The sequence below is a fragment of the Prionailurus viverrinus genome, chromosome F2 (genome assembly GCF_022837055.1).
Source record: "Prionailurus viverrinus isolate Anna chromosome F2, UM_Priviv_1.0, whole genome shotgun sequence".
Taxonomy (NCBI): domain Eukaryota; kingdom Metazoa; phylum Chordata; class Mammalia; order Carnivora; family Felidae; genus Prionailurus; species Prionailurus viverrinus.
Window position 1 is genome coordinate 37,530,079 of NC_062578.1, and position 23,547 is coordinate 37,553,625.

General features: G+C 36.3%; 1 protein-coding gene across 2 annotated transcripts; it reads right to left on the minus strand.

Moving 5' to 3' along the window:
• Window positions 1–439: 439 nt before the first annotated feature.
• CALB1 (calbindin 1) lies at window positions 440–21,849 on the minus strand. 2 transcript variants are annotated; one of them, XM_047842646.1, is made up of 11 exons: window positions 21,771–21,849; window positions 21,160–21,236; window positions 16,860–16,934; window positions 8,050–8,133; window positions 7,878–7,934; window positions 4,614–4,691; window positions 2,106–2,161; window positions 1,983–2,022; window positions 1,801–1,854; window positions 881–952; window positions 440–553 (listed from the first exon to the last, which is right to left on the minus strand). In XM_047842646.1, exons 1-11 carry the CDS (start codon window positions 21,847–21,849, stop codon window positions 440–442), a joined length of 786 nt encoding a protein of 261 aa, XP_047698602.1. The 2 variants fall into 2 exon arrangements, with proteins under 2 accessions (XP_047698602.1, XP_047698603.1); XM_047842647.1 differs by lacking the exon at window positions 16,860–16,934.
• Window positions 21,850–23,547: the final 1,698 nt, after the last annotated feature.

Here is a 23,547-nt window from a genome sequence, read left to right on the forward strand (position 1 = left end):
AGCTTAAGACTATCTTGTGGGACAGACCTATGATTGTCTGAAGCGGTAACTTGTTAGGTATAATTCTCCTATTCAGTGACAAATGTGCATTTACACATCAGAGACTAGAATTTTAGAGATTAATCCTAGTGGAATTTTTAGGGAAATCATGTCCAACTATATTTGTGACAGCAAGAATGTGTTCGGTTATTTTTTGTTCCCAGTTGGGTGTATTGGCTGGCCTGAGCCTAAGACGTTCTTTTCCAATCATGTAGTTACAAAAACTGTACATTACAAACAGTGTAGAAACAAGCTGAAAAGAAAGTGCCACACATCCTGGGTAATTAGCTATATGCAGTTAAATTTACAGATACAAAAGAAAATACAGCCTACTCCCTTATAGTGCACAGTTATTTTTTAGATACAATGTATCGCTAGTAAGTGGTCATGGTCATTAACTCTAGTTGTCTCCAGCACAGAGAATGAGAGCAAGATCCGTTCGGTACAGCTTTCCTCCATCTGATAAAGCCATTATGCTCTTCTTGTATGTTGGAATATTATTAATATCCAGGTCCTGTATAGAACATAGATGGCATTGTTATCCAGTTAAATATGGGAGTTAATTAACCACTGTCAAGTGATAAAACATAGGATGAAACCTGCTTGCTACATCAATCCATTAAGAGCTGGATTGAAATCTTACACTAAAGTGAATAATCACAAGGTTGTTTTAAAATATATTTATCACAGTTACGCTGATTTAGGCCAGTGCCAAATCAGGTTAAGAATTGAATTCTGCTGCTGCTGTATAAATCTTTAAAGTAGACTTCCAAAAATGGATGTGTGGTGGATGGATCCTTATAGTCTGCCTAAAAAGCAAGTGGCATGGTAACAAAATTACCTGTTTATTCTTCTCACACAGATCCTTCAGTAGAGCATCCAGTTCATTTTCATCTATGTACCCATTGCCGTCCTGAGGGAGCAGAAAAAAACCAGTATGCAACCAACTGAACAATAATGGGGGATGTAATAAACAGAAACAATCGAAATCCTCAGAAATCTCACTGGCAGATATTCCAATGTCTTCATGTCCGACCCTCAAGATGCTTAATTGCTCCCGAGGTCCAAAATACATGTGAATTGCCTCTCATTCAACACCTTACATTTATAAAACGCTTTGAACTTTTCAAAGCACTTTCAGATTTAATATTTCATCTTATGTTAACAATATCACCTCCTGTTGAAGTAATTAAGTGGTCATAAATACGTTCGTGTGAATGAGGACCCTGAGGCCTGGGGAGGCTATGTGACTAGCCTGATGTCATACCAGGTAGTGGCAGAGCTATGCTAGAGCCCAAGAGGTCATATTTGGTCCAGAAGTAGAGAAATTAGAAGAAAATAAAGGACGTCAACTATTGACATTACTAACAAACTTTCCTCACGTGCATGATGTTACCATCTATCACATGGTGGGGAGGATTTTGCTAGATGTTTTCAACTAACTTACTCCTCATTCCACCCTGTAAAGTGGCTATTATTATCTCCTGTTTACAAATGAGGAAACTGAGGTTCAGAGGAGTTTGTTGTCTTATTTAAAGCCGCAAAATAGATAAATTACAGCATGGGATTGGAATCAAGATTCGTCTGATTGGGACATACCATAATACATTTCCTGTGACAAGAATGAATTGGCTGAGTAATTTTAATGGCTTCTGTTACTTTTAATATGGACCTTTAGTTTGAGAGATTTTTTTTTCACTGAAGTGAGCATTTTCCAAACTCTCCTAAACAATCAAATTATAGATAAAAATGAACTTTTACCTGATCATATAACTCAAAAGCTTTATTGAACTCTTTCCCACACATTTTGACTCCCTGGGTGATAGAGAAGAGAGAAAAGGTTAAAATGCTACTATTGTATTTCATTGTGTTTCCCTTGGCAAATCTCCCACAGCCTAACTTTCCAAGGAAAATAATATTTACAGTAGGGAAAAGAGAAATACCTGAAATTTCAGAAGAAAATTCTCCTGTACTGGTAGTAACCTTTTGAGAGAGAAATATTAATAGATGAGATTTTCCGGACAAGGATCAACTTATTATAATATCCATGTATTTCCTAAACTCACCTGGCCATCTCAGTTAATTCCAGCTTCCCATCATTATTCGAATCAAATAATTTCAGCTGAAAGACAGAATATTATTGTGGTAGCCATTGAAGAATGATTTATTGCAGGAAGGAGAAGAAAATTAAAAGTAAAGCACTGTGAGTTATCAGTTACTTATACAGGCAGCAAAATTCTAGAAATTAGCTTTTATTAAGCTTTGAGTGTAAATTTTTAGTTCTGTAAGTTGGGTCAATTGCCAGAGTATCTCAGGACAATGTAGAATAGTCAAACAGAGCAATTGTGATCTTAGCTAGATTCTAGAATACCATCATTTATTTTTCTTGCAAGTATGTGTATGTATCAAGATGTGAGAGAGAATGTGTCTGGCAATATATAGCACACCCTCGAACTCTCCAAAGAATGATATGAGAATAAATATTTGTTTCCTTCTTTTAGAGCATAAGCTTACAGACAGAAGCAATAGACTTCTATTGAAGAAGAATGAATACATTCTTAGAGAATAGAGTTTTTGCATCATTGTCAATTGTTTTATTTACCCTCGGATACTAGCTACCTCCTCATTGCACTTACATGTACATCATACACCAAGACACGTCCAGATATATAAATACACTCCTTATTCAGGAAACATTCATGTTTTTAGAAAGTAGCAACTACTGCTGTACTATGTTACATGGAAGGATTATAGATGAAATGTGTTAAAATATATAAAGTTTGCACATTACACATGTGAAAAAGCAACACTATTTTGTTTTTAAAGAAAGGAATGTTATCAGGGTCATAATGGATATAGGTTTAGTGAAGTCTCTTTAGGGAGAAAAAGAAGAGTCTATGGTTTCAGATGTTCTAACATGCCTTGTAGGAGGCAGATTTTTTTTTCAGGGTCTGATACTGACACATTTTACACTCTATTGACCATGAGTCCTAATATTGTCAAACTGTCTACCAAGACATTGGACTTGATCACACAATTTAGTGTCCATAGGGGAATATTTCTCAACATATATATTTAAATTTTAATTGGTTCTTGATTAATTTGCCTCTCAGATTTGAACTGGTTTATGACATTGAATCAGATACGCCAGGCCAATCCAACAGGGGGGAAACTCCCATCTGAGTGGTTTTTAAAAGACTGCTTCAAATTTCCACCTGGAAGGAGTCTTTACTTTAAATAGACATCCCATAAGACTGGCACAAAACAGAAAACTGATAAATGTAGGTTATTGTCCATTTCCAGAAGTTATTCAGATCTGTCCACTGTGACACATTTGTATGCTAATGCTATGACAAGTAGATAGAAAAGGATACTTCCTTGCAATGAAAATTTTTAATCGTTTTGAAATTAAAGATTAGTCTCACTCCATAATCTCACTGTATAGTGAATAAGACAACAGTAAAGTTCTAGTGTTTTTCTTTTCCCTACATCAAAGTAGGTGGATGGGCTGAAAGTAAGCCTCCGTTACATCAAATATAATCAAACCTTTTATAAGATGACTTTCCAGGATAACTAAAAAGTCTAACCCCTTTATCAACCTAATATAACATAATTTTTATAATATACACTTATATTTTATGGGTTTTTATTTTAAACCTGTAAGAATTTACCATACGTTTACAGTGCTTAAAGCACATATATGTACTGATATGGATAATTTAAAATTTTGCCTGAATTTCAAAAACTAATTAAAATGTTTCCAAAATAGTGGTCCATAGTTTAATCAGTTTGGCAAAGAATTTTCTTCATAGTCTTAATTCTGTGAGTCAAAATGAAGAAACTACCCACTTGAAATTAATGACCTTCATGGGCACTGGATTATTCTACCTAGAACTTCATAAATCTGTTCATTCCTAAATCATTAAGGGCTTATGTGTAAGGCAATTTTCTTGGCTCTATTATCAATATTCTATAAGAGGTCTTGGGTATACTATTTATCATAGCATCAGGCTCAGGGTACATTTGGAATGCCTCACTCAAAGCACCAAGAGAGTATCCCAAAATGACAGTCAAAACAAGCAAGGAGAAAATACCCATTTTTTAAGTTGCTCAATGAATAACGTTGCTAGAAGTTCTGTTTAAACTCTAACAAAATTCATGATTTCATGAGTCACGATAAAAATTGACTAGAACCTCTATAATAAGTGTTTTATTAATCCAATTTATATATCTGCAATATAATGTGCATATGTATAAATTACATAATTTGGTGATATAGTTACACTGGCTTTGTAAGAAAAATGATGTTTTATAGATAAAAATTACCCAGCTCCACAAGAAAAGAAATACTCGTGTTGATTACTTATGTTAAAGCCAATGATAACAGCTCTCACTCAGCCTCACAAGGTGTAAACATCCTGAAGTATTTCACTTTTCAAGTGAAATGATACCTGTGTGCAAGTGATGCCCATACCATGGTTTATTTCATGTATCCTCCATAGCCTTGGGAATTAACAAGAACATAGTAATATTTCATAGGCCCTGGGCTACAGTCTCTCCAAGATCAGTCTTACCATCAGGTCTGTATACTCAGCTAGTTTTGTATCATCAACAGTCTTGTTTGCTTTTTCCAGCAGGTCCTTTAGAAAGTTCTGTTAAGACAAAGAACGCTCAGATAAATGTCATCAGTAACCTACAGTCTGCTTTCACTTCAGGCTGCCCTGAAACGGAACATCCCAAGAATGCAAAGAAGGCCTCTTTTTGAGGGTAGAACTGGGCGAGGAGAAGACCTTAGAAGGGACATTATTCTACACGGTTCACGTGGCATTCCAATGATGCCGCTGCCTTTGACAGGTATATCTGCCTTATGTGTTATAGTCTGTGTTGCACTGCTTTTGTGACTTCAGTTAAATGAGTATCTGGGTTGTGCACTGTGTAGGAATCTGAGTACAAGCTTGTACACCAACCAGCCCAATGGATGCATTTCTACATAATGTTATCTTCACAAAGGCGCGTATGACTTTTCTAAGAAACACAAGGTCCCCTCTCTATGCCTTTGTAACATGAGTGAAAATTCTTAGTGAGCCAGATGGAGAACTACCCCTAATTTCTAGTGGATTTTCTTCCCTTGCAAGCTGTATTTTCACATCAGCTTTTGACCACTAGGAAGCTTGTTTCACTGAAGGGCCAGTCAGTTAACTTTTAGGCTTGATGCTGTCCCAAGCACCTTGGAGAGAATGCTTCAGCTGGCTGTTCAGACTAAAACAGCTGGCCACAGATGATATTATCTAATCCTTGAAGGATATATGAAACATATTAAAATAGAGATTATTGTGGGAAGGATGAAAAAAGATGATTATTAATTTGACAGTTGGAGTTTAGGAGTGAGTTTACTTTAAAAAAAAAAAGAAATAAAAAGCTTTATGAAAGCCACATAAAAGTGTTAGCACTCAGGCATATGATAATCATTTTGTCTAGTGCTGTTCATTTGCAACTTCTTTATTATTTTCAGAAAATGAATTAAAGCAGTTATGGAAAACTGAGCAAATACTATGCTTGGATGTTATTGAAGGATTGGGTATCTTTGGTTCTGTAGTGGTTTTTCTGTTTCCCAAATGTACCAGTTCTGCTGGGCTGATTTAACTTCATTCTTTCTGAGAAAGGAGACCTTTTTCTTTGTTTGATTAAATTTATTTTCATTTCAAGCATTGCGCTTCAAAGCCAAAGTGAAGCATGGAAAATTCAAAGTTATCTATTGGGGGTGAATTTTATTTTTGAGCCTTATGAGCCTTTTGTCAGAGATTAATTGGGTTAAAAAGCCTCATCAGAGACTAAAATGGTGGTCACAAAAATAGCCTGGGAGAAACCTTGGGACGCTGAGATTCAAAGTCGTGTCTGAGAGCAAGTGATGTTTTACTCTATTATGGATCTTAAAATTAGCTTTCTTGAAAGATCCATTAAAAAAGAACGCCAACTTATCTTTAAAATTCCCCAGAGAGGAGGACTTCTATTTAGAATCTCTTTCTGAGAATAAAATGTAGAACAAAGAAGGTCAGTATTGGAAATGAGCTAAGGTTTTCATTATGAACTTGAAAACGATTATTTTTTTTGGTCCTGTAGAATAAAAACACAAGTTTAACTGTCACCTTGTGAGCTCTAGGTTGTTGTGTTGCAAGTTTGTGTAAAAGACCTTGTTTTCACATTTAAAATGTTTATATTTCCAAGAAGCTGCTGTTGAGTGTGTTTTAGCAATTTTACAGTGGTACAAACATCCTAGTTCCATCTCTAAAACTGTATGTGAATGGGGCCTCTGGGTGGCTCAGTCAGTTAAGCGTCTCTTGATTTTGGCTCAGGTCATGGTCTCACGGTTTGTGAGTTCGAGCCCCATGTCGGGCTCTGTGCTGTCCTTGTGGAACCTGCTTGGAATTCTCTCTCTCTGCCCCTCCTCCCATCTCAGAATAAACAAAAATAAAAAACTTAAAAAAAAAGAACTGTATGTGACTTAAACCGTGTTAAACCATGATGAGGAAATGGTATTTGATATTCCTATCTCCACACAGGACGACAGGAGAGGTAGCTCTTGACGCCTGAAGCTTGGAAGTATGTGGTGTTGTGGGGGAAAAAAAACATCATTAACATTGTCAGATCGTCTAGATTCTTTTCATAAGCAGCTAGGTAACTTTGAATATTATCCAATCTCTGTAAATTTCACCTTCTCTGCGTGGTGGGAATGATAATACTTGCCTTGCAAGTTTTCTGTGAGGATTAAATGTCAAAATTCATTTCAAGTGCCTAGTACTCTACCAGCCACATAGTACTGAGCACCACATAGGTGCTCAGTAAGTATCAATTTGCCTCCCTTTTAGTTATTCTATTTCCTGCAGATAGACAAAATAGGGTCTTCTGGACTGAGAAGTCTTGGAGACGATTTGAGGAAATGAGAGAAAGATGTTGCCATACTTCTGAAAGACTAGTAAATTACTGAGTTCATGAATAAGGTAATTTATTGTGTCTCGTGAATGTCACAAAATCTTTCATGCACAGAATTTTACTTGAGCTTCACGATAAATCTGAGAGGAAGGTATTATTACCCCCATTTGAAAGATGAAAAATCAGACAGAATAACTTGATTTCTAGACCACTTTGCCTTCTCCTTTGTATCTTCTTCCTCCCCCACCAGCTCCTCTGTACGTTTGTGAGAGGTAAGTTCCTAAATTCGCTTTCAAAGTTGCAACTTTTCAGAAGTGGGATCGTGCGAGGACTCTGTCGTTCTTGTTGAGAGGCGGAAGGTGGTATGGAATGTCGAGGGAACTTGGAGGCAGAGGAGTCTGGGTTTGAACACTTCAGCCCCGTGTCTTCATTCAGTGTCACCTTAGCGCATCACTAAACTTCTCTTTATCTCTTTCCTCAGGAGCGTAGTACTAACTTCAGAACCCAGGTGGAGATTAGGTAAAAGAATGTGCAATACTCGTTTCTCTTTCTCTTGAGAGAGAAATCTCTTTATAGTAGCTGTTTAATTCGTAAAATAAAATGGCAAATTTCAATGATAAGGAGTGTCTTCTTTGGCTTAGTATCCTGTTATATCTGTCTATCTAGTATAACAATTTGTTTGCACCACAGAAAATGCTAATTTCTTTTGCATTGCTGAATAGAACTGAAGACGTACTTGAAGTCTCTTGTTTCATCTGGTACTTCATTAACAACGTGGAAGAGTGGGGGAAAGTGTGCCGTTGCTCAACAGTTAGTTGCTTTCGTGGGAGGCTTTTTAAAATGTTACAGAGTTCATAACTGTATTTAAAAGGAAAAAGAAAGCCTAGCACACGTATTTATTTGCTTACCTTAAGCTCCTCCGTTTCTATGAAGCCACTGTGATCAGTATCATACTTTCTCCATGTCTGTAAGTAATTTGGGATAAGGAAAACCAAACACATTAAAAAAAAAAAAAGCCACCATTTTCCTGCGTTAAGTAGCTTTCTGAAGACCTCCCTCATTGACAGGGCTCTGTTTTACCTTCATGAATTCCTCACAGGACTTCAGCTGCTGGCATCGGAAGAGCAGCAGGAAGTTCTCTTCTGTCGGTAACACGTGGGCCAACTGAAAAAGTTGTGAAAAGTTGTTGTAAAGAGAGCAAGCCTCTGTCATTACTTCCTGCTTAGTTCTTTTTGAACATATTTATTCGAAGCAGTTTTATTGCTTAGAAAGCCGGGAGAGGAAAAACGTTAGGAATGGCCTTCCCTTGCTGATACTTTTTTCCTACACAGAGCCGGTGTCTTTTCCAATGCTTGGGTGGCCTTGCCTGGCTGGCTGGCTGGCTGGTCTGAGTGCACCCAGAAAGCTCAGATAGGACTGGTTGGACCACTCCTCATCTGAGCAGATTTATCCCGGCCTTCACCTCTTCTGTGCCACAGAGCAGTCTTGTTCCTCTCAGGGTGCATATAATGTGGGGTACATACATGTCAATGTGGGGATGTACATGTCATGTAGAAGGAAAGAAACTATGAGAAATGTGAATGTAGTGGAAAGGAAGAAAGGGAAGCAATGAATTCCCGGGTCTGAGGAGAAAGCCTAGAGATGCGAGGAAGATACACTAAAGATACTTGTAAGGCAGTGGAAAGAGAGGTGGGAAGACAACTCAATATGAACAGTGGAACTAAACAGAAAGAGGGAAAATCTGTTCTTAAACTGTTGGTTTCATCCAAGAGGGTGCCCACTGTTGGAATCCAGGGCCCGGGTTTATGATCTCCATTTCAACACTATGACCTGTCTCCTTAGATCTCATTTCATAACTTCAGTTCTCTTGCTCCCCTCCTTTTTTTTTGGAAGATAAAAGGGCTCCAGATCCCATTTTAAGATGAATGTAATCTATCTATTGCATGCAGGGAGGGTGGGAGCTGGATTGATGGCCTCACTGCAGGCATGGGTTCTATTCTTGGCTCAGCTGCTAATTAGCTGTGGTCCCCAGCAACTCCCTCAGCCACCTCTGGAACTTAGTACTCTCATCACTACAATAAGGAATTGAAGTAGAAACCAACACCTCTTAAATGTACTGGGTTCAAAAGGACTTTGAGAATCTTGTAGGATCACTACATCTTCACCATTAAAGAATGAACCTACACAAACTATATTTCATCTGATTTCCAGAAGTTGATGATTCACTTGAAATTCAGGCACGGACGCTCATCCCTGGATTTTAGCCCAAGAACCTGTGGTATGGATCAACTTAAGTTCAGTATAAGCTCCAAAATTTCTACTAAATTATAGGAAAGACTAGCTCCCCACCCCCTCCTTTAAAAAGTTTCATCCACTGAGGGGTATTAAAAAATAAAATTTAATAGAAAACATATCATTCCAACTTATATGCAAGTAACCTCTGCTTTTTTATGCCCATATAATATGTCCTTTCACTTGTTTTTGGGTCTTTAAAATGATACCTCAAACCAGATCCATTCAGTTTGTAGACACTACATATGGAAGTGAAACTAAGAACAGACCCAAATATCTAACTAGAATATTAATATGACTCAGTCAGAAAACGTTTCTTATTTTGAAACAAAGGTCACTAGTATAGTTGTATATTAACATAAACATTCATTTAGGGAATAGCAAATAGCAAATAGCAATTCTTCTATTTATTGGTATGTAACTTGTCAGATGCCACTTTGTAGGTTGTCGGACCATCCATTTCAGGAGGGCAGAGGCCACTCTTCATCTTCATCTGCTGAATGCCCAGTGTGTGCTCAGCCATGCTTTATGCCTGACATAAATGCTTGTGGATTGGTTGATCATTTCACTTCATTAAAAATGCCTACTTAACATGACTTATAGTATTCGTTTTTACTGTCCCCATTGTAATTTTCTATATTGCTTGTATTTTAATAACTTAGTATTTTGAACACAAAATAATTTTTCTGAAAAAATTACACTTATTAAAATCCTCCAAATTCATGAAAACAGAAAAAAATAAAAGAGTGAACTAGCAAGAGATTACAAAATGTAAAATAAGGGAGAATTTTAACCATCTTTGTTTGGAAAATTAAAGTTGATATAACTTGCATTAAGTTTAGACGTCTCTAGAATGTCAAATATAGAGATGGTAAAAATTGTTCTCCATATCTAGTATAAATGTATGTTTCTTTTGCCATGACATTTTGGTCCTACTTGGTTTCATTATTTAAAAAAATATAGATTGAAACTACATATGACATATTCAATCTATTAGTTTGAACTATTAATGTTAAACTGAATATAGAGCCATCCCATTTTATAGACATTAAAAAGGAGTCTTAAACATGTAAATGATTATAATAAGACATTACTATAAGCTAGCCATTAAAAGAGACACAATGAGGTGAGCCTGGGTAGCTCGATCAGTTAAGAGTCCGACTTCGGCTCAGGTCATGATCTTAAGGTGCATGGTTTGAACCCTACATCAGGCTCTGTGCTGACAGCTCAGAGCCTGGAGTCTGTTTTGGATTCTGTGTCTTCCTCTTTCTCTGTCCCTCCCCCACTTGTTCTCTCTCTCTCTCTCTCTCTCTCTCTCTCTCTCTCTCTCAAAAATAAACATTAAAAAAGTTATAAAACAGATTGACACCGGAATAAATGTGAATAGGATGTAGGTATAGTGAACACAAAGAAATCATCTTTTTTTAAAGGTGTGTTTCACAATGTAATGGTCCTGCTATTGATGTTTCCATCAACACACTGTGCATCAATGTTCAAATTTCAGAGCTGGGTGCAGTATCTCTCCAAGTCTGGTGTCTAAGAGCGTATCTGCAAAGTGTGAGAGGTCTTTTATTGAAGGTGTCAAGTAAGCTGCTTTTTTCTCAGATTTGCTAAGTCTTTGCGGTCTGTGCAAGTATTCGGTACTGCCTGTTCCAAGGTTTTTGCTAATTTCTTAATTCTTGGGCTACCTGCCTGCTTTTTTATGAACTCTCAAAACTCTGTTGTGGGTTGGAAAAGAGAGCAAAGAATAATTGCAGGGGAACGAATAGAAGGCAGACAGTTGTGACCAGAAACCCTCAGAGCTTCAGTTGTGAGAACTGGTTACTTGTCACTGAGAGTTGGGAAGGAAAAGTGTGTTTGCCTGTCTCTCCTAGATATAAATGCAGACTATATATGAGGATAGTGTCCGTGTCTTATTTACTGTTTCTCTGCCTAGAACCTGCAAACATTTCAGTAAATATCTTACTAAACCTATGAGTGAAGGCAATTGACTATGGTCTACTGTCAGCAAAGGCTATATATAAATAGAGATTTCCTTTAGAGATAATTCAAACAACTTATTACTGAATTATGGATAGAGATTGGGGTGGATATTGTGGTATTCCACCCAGAGCTCCCTTTAGGTCCTGACAGTGTTACTTTGAGAGAGCCTTTGGGGGTGACTTTGAGAGATTATCTAGGCTGAAGAGAACTGCCTTCCCAAGGAGACAGTGTCCCAAGAGTGATCCACGTGGAGATAAAAAACAAAACAGGGGGCGCCTGGGTGGCGCAGTCGGTTAAGCGTCCGACTTCAGCCAGGTCACGATCTCGCGGTCCGTGAGTTCGAGCCCCGCGTCAGGCTCTGGGCTGATGGCTCGGAGCCTGGAGCCTGTTTCCGATTCTGTGACTCCCTCTCTCTCTGCCCCTCCCCCGTTCATGCTCTGTCTCTCTCTGTCCCAAAAATAAATTAAAAACGTTGAAAATAAATTTAAAAAACAAAACAAAAAACAAAACAAAACAAAAACCACAGCCCTGTCATACAACTTGGGACTGGCCATCCCAGCTTTAGAGCCCACTGTAGCATCACCTAAAGCCTCCGTTGAGACTGTATCACAGCCCCTAGTTTCTCTCTGCCCAGTCCTGTTCTTTTCATTTCCTTTCAGTAGGTATTGGTCCCAAGAGCATTTCTGAATAAACTTCCTTAAACTGCTAATTTTCAACTTAGATCTGCTTCCCAGAGAACTGAACATGTCCCAGGGTTTTTTTTTTGTTTTTTTTTTTTTACATCTTTCTTTTATTCCTAGGTATTATGTAGAACTCCTGCCTTACATTTTGAAGTAGGTTGAAAGTCCTTGCTATAGCTCATGTAGCTGTGATTCAGAACCTATTAGGCACTGCACTGGATGCTGGGGATTCATAGTCACTGCTGGTAAGAACCTTATAGGGAGGTAGATAATTTCAAACATTTTCCCTACAATTTCAGAAAAGTAGATATAGTGATAAAGGTAAGTATTAGGTGCAAGGAGAGCACATACGAAGGGCAATTTTTACTAGAAACCTAATGCCCGAGCTAAATAAGTCAAAGCACATATGAGGCATAATTCTTAACTCTTGAAGACATTCATGGTACATGTTAACCTCCTTCAGCACATATTAACAAAGCATTCACTTCTTTCATTTGGGAACCAGAGAAGTATTTTTCCTAGGCAATTAAGTGACTCCAGGAAATTTGGAAGGCAAATAATCTCATATAAATTTAAGACAAGTTGAGTTTAACAATTAGAATATGAAAAATTATATAAGAAGTGGGAAAAAGGGTTGGCATTCAGAAGAATGGTGTAGATTTTTAGTTTTTTTTAAAAATATATTCTAGCAAATATATTTATTGAGCTTTTACAGTGTGCCAGGGTTGATCCATTTGTTTGACATGCTTTATCAAATTTGATGTTGGTCCTCCTATACCATCCCTGTTTACAGACAAGGAAACAGAGGCAGAATGGATAAATGAACTGCTATCAGACAGTTTATAGTTTGAGCCAGGTTTGAAATCAGATAGTCTGACTTTCTTCACTTTTAGGTCCTCGTCTGTAACCTTCATCACCCTCCATTAAAATCTTCAATCAAAAACGTTTTCCTAATCATTTAAAAACACGTAGCTAGAGGGAAGTTTTTAATCTGATTTCATTGTCCATCATTTCCCCAAATTCTGAGGTGGAAAAGTAGTCTGCCATGAAAAATTACATTCACTAGAGCTCAACTCATATGCTCAAATCCCACTGTGGAAGAAAAGAGGGAAAGTCTACAGAAGTGTCTGCTTCCCTCGGAGGGTTGTTACAGTTTTAGGATTAAAATAGCTTTTAGATCTATTTTTTTCAGTGGATGTACTGACCTGGACAAATAGATAGAACAAAACTGGAGAGGATGGTATATTCTCACATGTTGCCCAAGGGATCAGGTGAAAAGCTTACATATTTGATATCTATCTAAGGGAAATATCTATGCTTACTAGAAATTTCTTCTCTGGTGCTCACGTTATCCGCTGAATCATTCAGCCTTCCTGTTTTAATTATTTTAATCAGCCTTCTCTGAAATAGAGCTATTAGTCTGAATAAATTTAGAACAGTTTTTTGACTGTCATGGTATTTGTTAAGTTTTCTCAGAATTTCAGTGCTGCTGTTTTCAGTTCGTATTAGGAATCTCTTTATATTTGTGTGCATTTTAAAATCTATTTAAAGACATGAAATTTAAAAGTCCAGAGGAAAGATATCTATATATTACCCTTCATTTAAAATATTTCTAGATAGCACAAGTATGTTGTTGGCAAGGTCAGTGCACTTCAGGACAGAACTTTGAAAATTAATCACTATATTTTCTGATCTTTTGAGCAACATATTTCACTTAAAGCCAAATCACTTTCGCCCATTTCCAACAGGAAAGCAGACTACCACATGAATATCATTTGGCTTACATTGATTAGATTTTGATGAGCCCATGAATACACCTATTAAATATATAGGCAAATGTACTTTCTTTTCCGTTTGAACACCAAAGTTACAGTATCTTGATATGAGTAGGTAGATTATCACATATTTTGGAAAACATGGGGTTTCCCTTTCCCGGCTAGGATTTGTGTGTTTGTGTCCCATATTATATATAGGATTTCTTAGCAAGTGATATACGTCAAGTTGAAAAAAGAAAAGATGAACTCCATTTTATACAACTTCCTAGTGACACTAGAGGGCATGTTATAAATTCAGGCATTCCCTACCCTTCCCATCCCGGTTTTCTACATGTAATCTGCAACTTTCAACTTCTTTTTTCCAATGATTTTCAGAACCTCTCTTTACTTTCTTCACTCCTACTTAACCACCCTAGACCGAATCAACGTGCCTATGAACTCCTGCATTGAGTACTCTTTCTGTTCTCCATTCTATAATTCTCTTCTTTTCAACTAATTACCACTCCACCCCTCTTCTTACACCATGGCTGATAACTCAGATTAATGAAAAGAATTCTGAAATCCAAGTCCAATCTAGGCTTCTCTGCAGGTGTTGTCCTTCCTGCCAGTGGGACCTTGGACACATCATTTAACCTTTCTGGATTTCAGTTTCTTCATCCTTAAAATGAGGATTTTTGGCTAGTTATTCCCAGGAGTCCCATTCAGCAAAAAATTCTGTGTCCTGGAATGTTAAGTGAGACACATAATAATTTATTAGAAGGTTTTCTCTTATTCTGCTTCAGCTGATCTGAAAGTTTTGTCCAAATCATGTTTCAAGTGCTTTGGTCTGGTAACTTCTCTATACTTTGCATCCTGTTCAATTGGGCTAAACATAAAGCCTTGCCATAAGAAACCAACCTACTGATGATTGAAACTATTTTCTTTTCATGCAGAAAATTCACAGATCATTTATTAATTAAAAAAAAAAAAGGCCAACCAGTTTAGAAGAAATTGGCTGGTTTCTGGCTGTTCCCCCATTTATTTCTTATTTTTTCCTTAACATTAGTCAAATTCTATTGAAGTCTCAGGTTCCCCAACTATAAAAATAGACCTTCATATTGTATTTAGGCTTACTTTATTTTGTTGTGAGGATGAAATGAGAGAATGTATTTATTTAGAAATTGTATATTGTCATGCTAATGTAAATTTTATTATTGTGACTGCTATAAAAGTTCCTCAATTCTTTATTTCAGCCTTCCTTAACTTTATCCTCTTCTGTTAACTATCTTTTCTCACACATGCAACCTTTACTTTCTACAACAGTTTCTTATCTCAAACTTTTTCTAGAGAAATTTCTTTCCTCATACCTCCAGGACAATGCATCTGCTAGTGACCCCCGGACACTCATTCAAATAGTACTTCAAATTATAATTCTTAAGTGATTGTATCATAAATAGTAAAACCTGGATTCAAAACAGATTCTTTTAGTCCTTTAAAAAGTATAAAATGCATGTGAATTGGATCCATGCTTTTTTACAATACTGTTGAATCTACTATAACTGAAGAAATTAAGTAAAATAAGTAGCTGAGACCATTGGAGTCTTTCAAGGTGAAATATGTTAAATATAAAATGATGGTCCTTCCTCTACTGGAATGATAAAGTGTACCAAACTCTGAGATAGGCACATCTATAATTTCACTGATTTTAGATTTTCCAACTAGTTTTAAATAGATTTGCCTCATATCATTTATGTTCACTTAAATGTTATTTTCTTGTCCTCAATGATTTCATACCTTGATTAGTTGGCCTCTATGTCAATCTGTAAGTCCCAGTACTGTTAATTTATCTATTTATATAGTAATGAGTTACACATAGGCAAAGGGGAATGTGTATACTCCAGGGAAATATTTTAATTACAAAGATAATAATAGTATGTCCTTCCTTAACTCCGTTTGTAGTAGCTGCTTGAAAATAAGTATTTCACATTGACATGAAAGATGTCCTATATGATCAAATATTTGAAAACCAGGTTAATTCTCTGAATCAAAGGTAAATTATAACTACATGTTGTTGGCAGCCAGAGTACATCACAACCTAATCTATTAAGAATATTATAATAATATTATTATACTTTTGATATGGAATATTTTAAAATATGACCTTATTAATTTTTCTGGACAAAGCTGTCCACTCAATTTCTCTAAGAGGTTGCAGAGATAGAGTAGCTGGGACACCAGAGTTTCAAAAAGTGTAAGTAAGTGAAGCAACAGCTCTTGCACAAATCTGAGAATGCAGAAGAATCGAGGCATAATCAAAGTTTTGCTTCCCTGATTCATAAAAAATATTTGTCCCCCACAGAAATAGTCATTGTCAGAAGATAAGATTTGACACCCACAGCTATACTTTTAGAGACTCAAGGGAAATCCTTACCTATAACACATCATAAAATATTCACTAACTTTGTTTACCTCTTGTGTTTTTATTAAGGTCAATTGCCAATCTAGAATAGAATTTCAGGAACCAGCAGCTTTTGCCATCATCATAGGGATTACAAATATGTCACTTTATATTTTAATAGAAAATTCTACACTATTAAATAAAACTACCATTAAACAATGCACTTGGTGTTTTATCCAAGTGAAACAGGGTAACATAATGGCATAGGTACTCATACAGAAGTCTGGGACCTGGGCTTCTAACTATCGATGCCAGCAAATATGCACATGACCGAAGGCAAATCATTTCACCTCTCCATGTCTTGGTTTCATAATGTATTAAATTTAGGCTCTGGATTAGGCAAACTCTAGGTTCTCTTTCATTTGTGAGCATTTAAACTTTTTTTTTTTAATTTTTAGAGAGAGTATGAGTGGGGAAGGGGGGAAGGGGGAGAGGGAGAGAGAGAATCTCAAGTGAGCTCCATGCTGAGTGTGGCGCTTGATCCCACAACTGTGAGATCATGACCTGAGCCAAAATCAAGAGTCAGACACTTAATCAACTGAGGCACCCAGGTGCCCCACATTTCTGACGTTTTTTATTTCATAGTTTTGAACAGAAAAGAACATGTTACTTAGGCAAAATAACCCTCTCCAAATTGGTCTTGCCACATCATGTTTGAGTTGGTCACAACTACAATAAGCTCACTTATTAAAAGTAGATCCGAAACATGCATAAGTTTCTTACCTCTACAATTCCTATTTTTCCATCCTCTCTCTGCCCATATTGATCCACAAAGGTTTTCATCTCCGGTGATAACTCCTAAAATTATATAAAAGTAGGTAAGAAATTTATTTAAATAAAATACCAATTATGCTTGTGATGGTGTTAATGATATATGCAAAAAAAACCACCTGGAATTGAAACCATTTATAATTATGCATACCAATTAACCATTCTCATGAAAATTAAAGACATAGCTGATACACAGTATTTACTGGTTTCAAATGAAAGGGTTACGATGATCACTTCTGATTCAATCACTGAGTTATCTTCTATTACTAGTTTTGAGAATATGCTATACTTTGAAAATATAGTCAGATTTATTCAGTTCATAACTGTTAGTGAATTCAAATATAATGATCACTGTTGATGTACTTTAAACATTGCTTGCTTCAAGAAACGTTCTTTTATATTGCTCCAACTAATTGCCCTATAACATTTCCCTTATTTTAACATGTTTTATCCATGGAAAGTAATAATAGGTATTTTCAGTTTGGACAAGCAAAAAATGTGAATGTTGAAGAGTGACTCACATTGTCACTCTTCAGTGTTTCCAGTGTCTTCTGTGTTTCCAACATAGAAGTGGCATTTATTGATTAAATAAATTGAAAAATTAAATAAAAAAATAAGTCAGATAAAAAAATGACTTGACCAATTTGTACTTTCATTAGAGACAGACAATACTGATGACCTTATTATAAACCATTGGTTATATGTTTTGGATCTTTGCCTCCAAGAATAACTTAGGGAGCATTTTCCAGGGTTTCCTTGTTTCCATTTTTTTCTGAGATGTTTTCTCTCCCATGTATTTTAGTATGAGAACACATGTTTAATAGTGACAAAGTGAATGCTTGGATCTCATTTGAAGTATTTTTTTCTAATCTATTGCTTACATAATCTCTTCACATATTGACAGATTAGAGGGCCGTGAACTGTAAACTAGTGATCTGAATATAGAACTAGTATTCAGGAAGTTGCATTTATACCCTTGGGTCTCCAACATAGCCCATTTTAAATAGCCCTGTTGCATTAACTGAAGCCTATTTAAAATAGGTCAGCCTTTACTAATGTCCTATTCTATGTCCTTGGGAAAGTATATTAAAGTCTCAGTTTTTGTTGTAACTAACAAAATGGTGGTATTATCTATCACATGAGTTTGCTTTAGGGATAGATAGGTTAATACAGTTTAAGAGTTATATTTAGGCTAAATATTATTACTATTAGTTGTTATAGAATCCTTTTTGAATTAAAGTGAATATCTTTAGTAGAACTGAGGTAGTAAATAGTAATCAAGCAACTTAATTATAATGTAGTCTTTAAAACAAAATTCTTCTGTGGATTAATTGTAACTTGCATTTATTAAATTTTATTATAGCAACAACTGTAAGAAAATGAAAGCATTTACCTCTTGGCAACAATGGGACTGTCAGTTATATTTTATGCACATACCTTAAGCAAAAACCAAAGCATTTGATTTTAAATCTTAAAATTGTATAGTACCACTAGTTTATCTAGCAGACTTTTTATTTTAATGTTTATTTATTTTTGAGAGAGAGAGAGAGACGGGGTGGGGGTGGGGGGTGGAAGGAGAGAGAGAGAGACAGAGCATGAGCAGGGTAGGGGCAGAGAAAGAGGAAGAGACAGAATCCAAAGCAGGTTCCAGGCTCTGAGCTGTCAGCACAGAGCCTGATGCAGGGCTCAAACCCACGAACTGTGAGATCATGACCTGAGCTGAAGTTAGATGCTTAACCAATTGAGCCACCCAGGTGCCTCAGCTAGCAGACTTGGCATTTAGTTTGTGAACTTCTTGGGTTGTAACTATGTCAAAAATCTATGTTTTAAACAGTGCAAAATGTAATGATGATGACAATAAAATAAAGCTTTATAAAAATTAATGCAAATTTAAAGACTAAATACTGTGTTTAGTATAAAATGTAGTTTTCCAACATATTTTGGGTTGTTATATTTCATTAATGTTATATTCACTTATAGTTAATATTAGTGAAATTTTTAAAATTTCACATTATTAATCTGAGAAACCAAACAATGTTTCTATTAATACAATGAAATTTGTTATTCTGTGGCCAGAAATGAAAAGAAACCTGGTTTTTAAGTTTGGTTGTTATGTCCTAAAAAAAGAGAAGAAATATGTAAAGGTTTACTACAATGGGGTCAATAGTATAGTGAAATATTTGTCTAGTACATGAACCTTTCAACCTAGATCTCAATTTAGATTTTAACTATGCAAAGCCTGTATATATATATAACCCAGAAAAAATGCAATAATCAAAATATTAAGCAACTTGATATAATCTTGTACCTGTGCTCAAGTCTGTTATGTTTGGATTAATATCTAATATATAGAATTTCTAATATTCTATTAGAGACTGGACAGTAGAAAAAACTTTAAAATCTTTAGAACTCCAGCATGAAGTTATTTATTTACCAAAAAAGTGCAAATATTAAAATGAGAAGAGGAAAAGAAACATCTGAAAAACTATAGTTTCTAAGTATTTGAATTTCTAAATTGAAAATAAATCACAATGTTAAAATCAGATATGTTAAATCAGAATGTTAATCACAATGTTAAAATCAGAAAAATTAAAATACAATCATTTAGCTGCTGGGGGCATCTTACAATGCTTTAATTCAAAATTTTATGGCTAGTAACATTTTCCAATCAGATATTTTAAACATATATTTTTAAATGAGAGAAGGGATTGTTTTTGCTTTATTAGTCAAAGATATATAGAGCTGTGATAATATTACAGGAATCTATATGTGGTAATATATATAAGGAGGGGAGGGTGTGGAGAGAGTATATAAAACATTTTCTATTTTATTTGATCTCATTCTATTATACTTTCAGTTTCATATAATATTAAATTGGGGTAAAACAATTCCCAGTGTGTTGATTTCGTTCATGCTTTAGCAATTGATAGTTCTGCAATACATTATAATACATTTTAGAGTCCTCTGTTAGTCTTTTGAATATGTTGTATAGAGCTGTGTATCACACAATTTTCAATTTAGATAGGAAAAAAAGGTAATTCTATTAGTTATTTATATATTTATAAGATATGTAAATAAGCATATATATATATATATCAGTGCTTAAGGTGTTGATCTGCTAAAGAATCACATACACCTATGTTTTCCTCTAAAGACATAAAAGATGTATCTAATCTGTAATGTAAAATCTCTTTCTAACCGGTAGTTAAAAGCCAAAGATCATTAACATCTAACTAGCCCAAATCCAACAGTCTTTGGAAATGTAGTCTTACATAAACTCCAATACATTAGTAAAATTCTTATCCTATTTTCCTCTGCATAATCATCTCCTCTGTATTCTAAAGCTGGGTATATTTTAGTTTTATGCTGACAACATCTTTTCTTAACAGGTAAATTTATGCCCAAAAGTAAGTCATTCATAATTAGTAAGAACTGTCATTTACTTAATTACCTATTGCTTACATCACAAATATAGCTTGTTTTCAAGACCCCATTAATTGTTTCCCATCAGAATATAACTTTGCTTTTTAAAAATACATGAAATTCTTAAAATTGTTTTACTTGTTACATCTTTGACTTTTGGGTTTCTCCCTCTCAACACAAATCAATACCTTTCTTGTTAAATTATTGCTCATTATTAGGTTGCAAGTTGTTCAACTTTGCCCCAGTGAGAAAGGTCAAGACAGAACATTTTCTTATCTGTCCAACCACGTCAACAATAAGTGGCAATAGAAAAAGAGATCTATAATCTGCAGATCTGTTTCCTGACCACCAAGGGGCAGAAATGTGTTTTTACCCCCCACCTCTCACGGAGTTAAGGAGAAGTTAAAAATGACCTAATAGAACTCAATCGAAGAGGTGGTGATCTGCTAAAAGAGCTCATGCACCCACATTTTCCTTTTAAGCATTATTAAGGCACGTACAAGTATAGAATCTATATTTTAAAAGCTCTGATTTCAGATGTAAGGTTGTTGTTGTTGTTGTTGTTGTTGTTGTTGTTGTTGTTTTTCCCTTTAGGGGATTTCTTTTTCTCTCCCTCCAACACCCCCCACCCCCTAAGCCTGATCTCATCTTCCCCCCTACACAATTGGGAAAGGCGCTTTTTCTCTCCTTTCTCAGTCAATAAATCTACATCCCCCCTGTCTACATTCCCTGGAAACCACTTGATCTCGGTGGCTCATTATGAAAACTCTAGAATATTTATATATCAAAGGTTGAAGGTCTTTTTCCTCCGTTGCAAACTTAAACCTACCAATCCAGCCTTCTTCCGTGCTTGCTGGAGCTCCTGAATCAAGTTCTGCAGCTCCTTTCCTTCCAGATAGCCACTTCCTGCAAAGACAAAGAGGCACCCAGGTATCAGACATCTCATTCTGAGTTTCATCCCCTTTCAATTTCCATGACAGCTATTGTCTGGCCACCTGCAAGGCTCTCTCTTGCTTCTACATTGATTAACCCTGAAAGGGCGGCAGCCCTGCCCTCTGAGTGTCAAAGTTTAGACCCACTAAAGGCAAAGAAGGATGGTAAGGATGTTAAGTGTAGCCATAGAAACTTTGGGGTGCAGCGTCCCCCAATCTCTTCTCGCTCTCTCACTTTTCCTCCTCGTCCCCTCCCCCTCCCCCCCATTTTCTACTATTAACGTTCTTGGAGAGGAAAAAAAGTTTAAGGTTTTGGGATAACAGAAAAAAAAATATATAAACTTTCAAGTTGATGGTTTGGCAGCCAGCCGGAAAGACAAGATTAGGGAGGTGGGAGAAGAAGTAAAGAAACGAGGGATAATAGGATCAGGAGGCTTAGGGGAGGGGGAAAGGTGGAAAAGGGCAGGAACAAGGGGTCTTCAAACAGTTAAAAAGAGAAGATAATCACCATCTGCGTCGAAATGAAGCCAGATCTCGAAAAACTGTGAGGCTGTGATCAGGGATGATTGCAGGTGGGATTCTGCCATTGTACAGCCGAGTATGTGTCTGCGTGTATGCGTGTGTGTGTGTGTGTGTGTGCGTGTGTGCGTGTGAGTGTGTGTGTGTGTCCGTGCGAGTATGGGGTAAGCAAGAACCTCAGTGTGTGTGTGTGAAAGAGATCTGGGCTGCGGAGGAAGACGGGGGCAGGCGCTGCCGGGAGCTGTCCTCGGTGCTGCTCGGCTCAGGCGTTCCTCCGGAGTTCTCTCTCAACACCCCGCACCCAGTTCTGAGTATTTATCCTGACGGCCCGAGCTGGGCCACGCCTTCTCCTGCCTCCCATTCCTCATTCCCGCCTCTTGCTCACACAAACCTTCTTCCCCTCCCTTCCAGTTTTCTCCTCTCCTCCCAGAAAAGCTAGCTGGAGCAGGAGTTTGGGAGTGTAGGAAGCAGCAGGTGGTGGGAGATCCTTAGCTCAGAGACTGGAGGCTGAAAACAGACACATTTGCCCCCACATTCTCCTAATCCATAAAATATCTTTATTCCTGAATGTTACAGTGAAATAACAGAGAGGGGTTTTGATTTTCAGATGCAAAAGGAAAGCTGATAAAGAATACAAGCATATAAATGATGTGTGTGTGTGTGTGTGTGTGTGTGTGTGTGTGTGTGAACAAGAGAGAGAGAGAGAGAGAGAGAGAGAGAGAGAGAGAGAGAGGGAGAGGAGAGAGATTTCTCCAAGACATTTTAGTATTTGTTTATTTTTTAGTATTTGTTTAAACAAAGTCAGGTGAAAGCTTGGCAAGTATTAAATTACTTTGATTAATGTGTACGATTAATTTATTAATATCAACCACCCTATTTTTTTTGCTGGAAAGTCATCATAGGCATGTTTCTTAAAATGTTTTTTATGAGCAAGACTTGACAACATGATAAAGTAGGACTATGTGGGGTTTTTTTTAGCTTGAAGTAGACTTTTAATTGGAAAGTGATAGGTTTAAGTTATACAAATGTTAGAGAAAGTAAGGGTTACTTAAAACAACCAAGAATCTGGTCCAAGTTCATACTTAGGTGAGTTAGTGACCTGGCCAAGGCCCTATTCAGAGGCCTTAACGCATATACCTCTTCTCTCTATGTGAAGCAATCCTTGTTGCAGAGTTTTTCAGGACCTGGAAGTGACCATCAGAGTTGGAAAAAACTACCTAACTGAATACATGTTATGTAACAAATGTAGATAATTTATTATTTACATAAATGCTTCTGAAGTGTTTAGTTTTGAATCTTTTGAGACCTTGAAGTCCTCTGAAGGTATATCTTAAGGGGTTTTTAATGGTAGAAAAGAAAAATGAAAGAACAAGAGAAAATCCAAATATAGCAAATATAGACTTCAAGTGAATTAAAGTGAATTCACCAAGCTCTATTTTTTAATCTTGTAATTATGAGAACCCTTAAATTTGTTTCTCAGATTATGACTCTACCCAGTAGTAGACTCATGGAATTTTTTTGTGTGTATCCGTTTCCCAGAGACCCATCATTTGAAAGCTGGTCTCTTTCAATAATCTTCTCAATAAAGTTCTCTCTTCTGTAATACTTTGTAGTACACAAATTATTTTAATTTCAGTTACTTTACCTGATTTTCACTTTTAGTGACTGAGACTGTTATGCAGAGCAATACTATTATTCTTGTTTTACACAAGAGGCAAGTAACTGTTCGTGGAGTAGACATTCATTAAATGTTTAGTTGTTTGTAT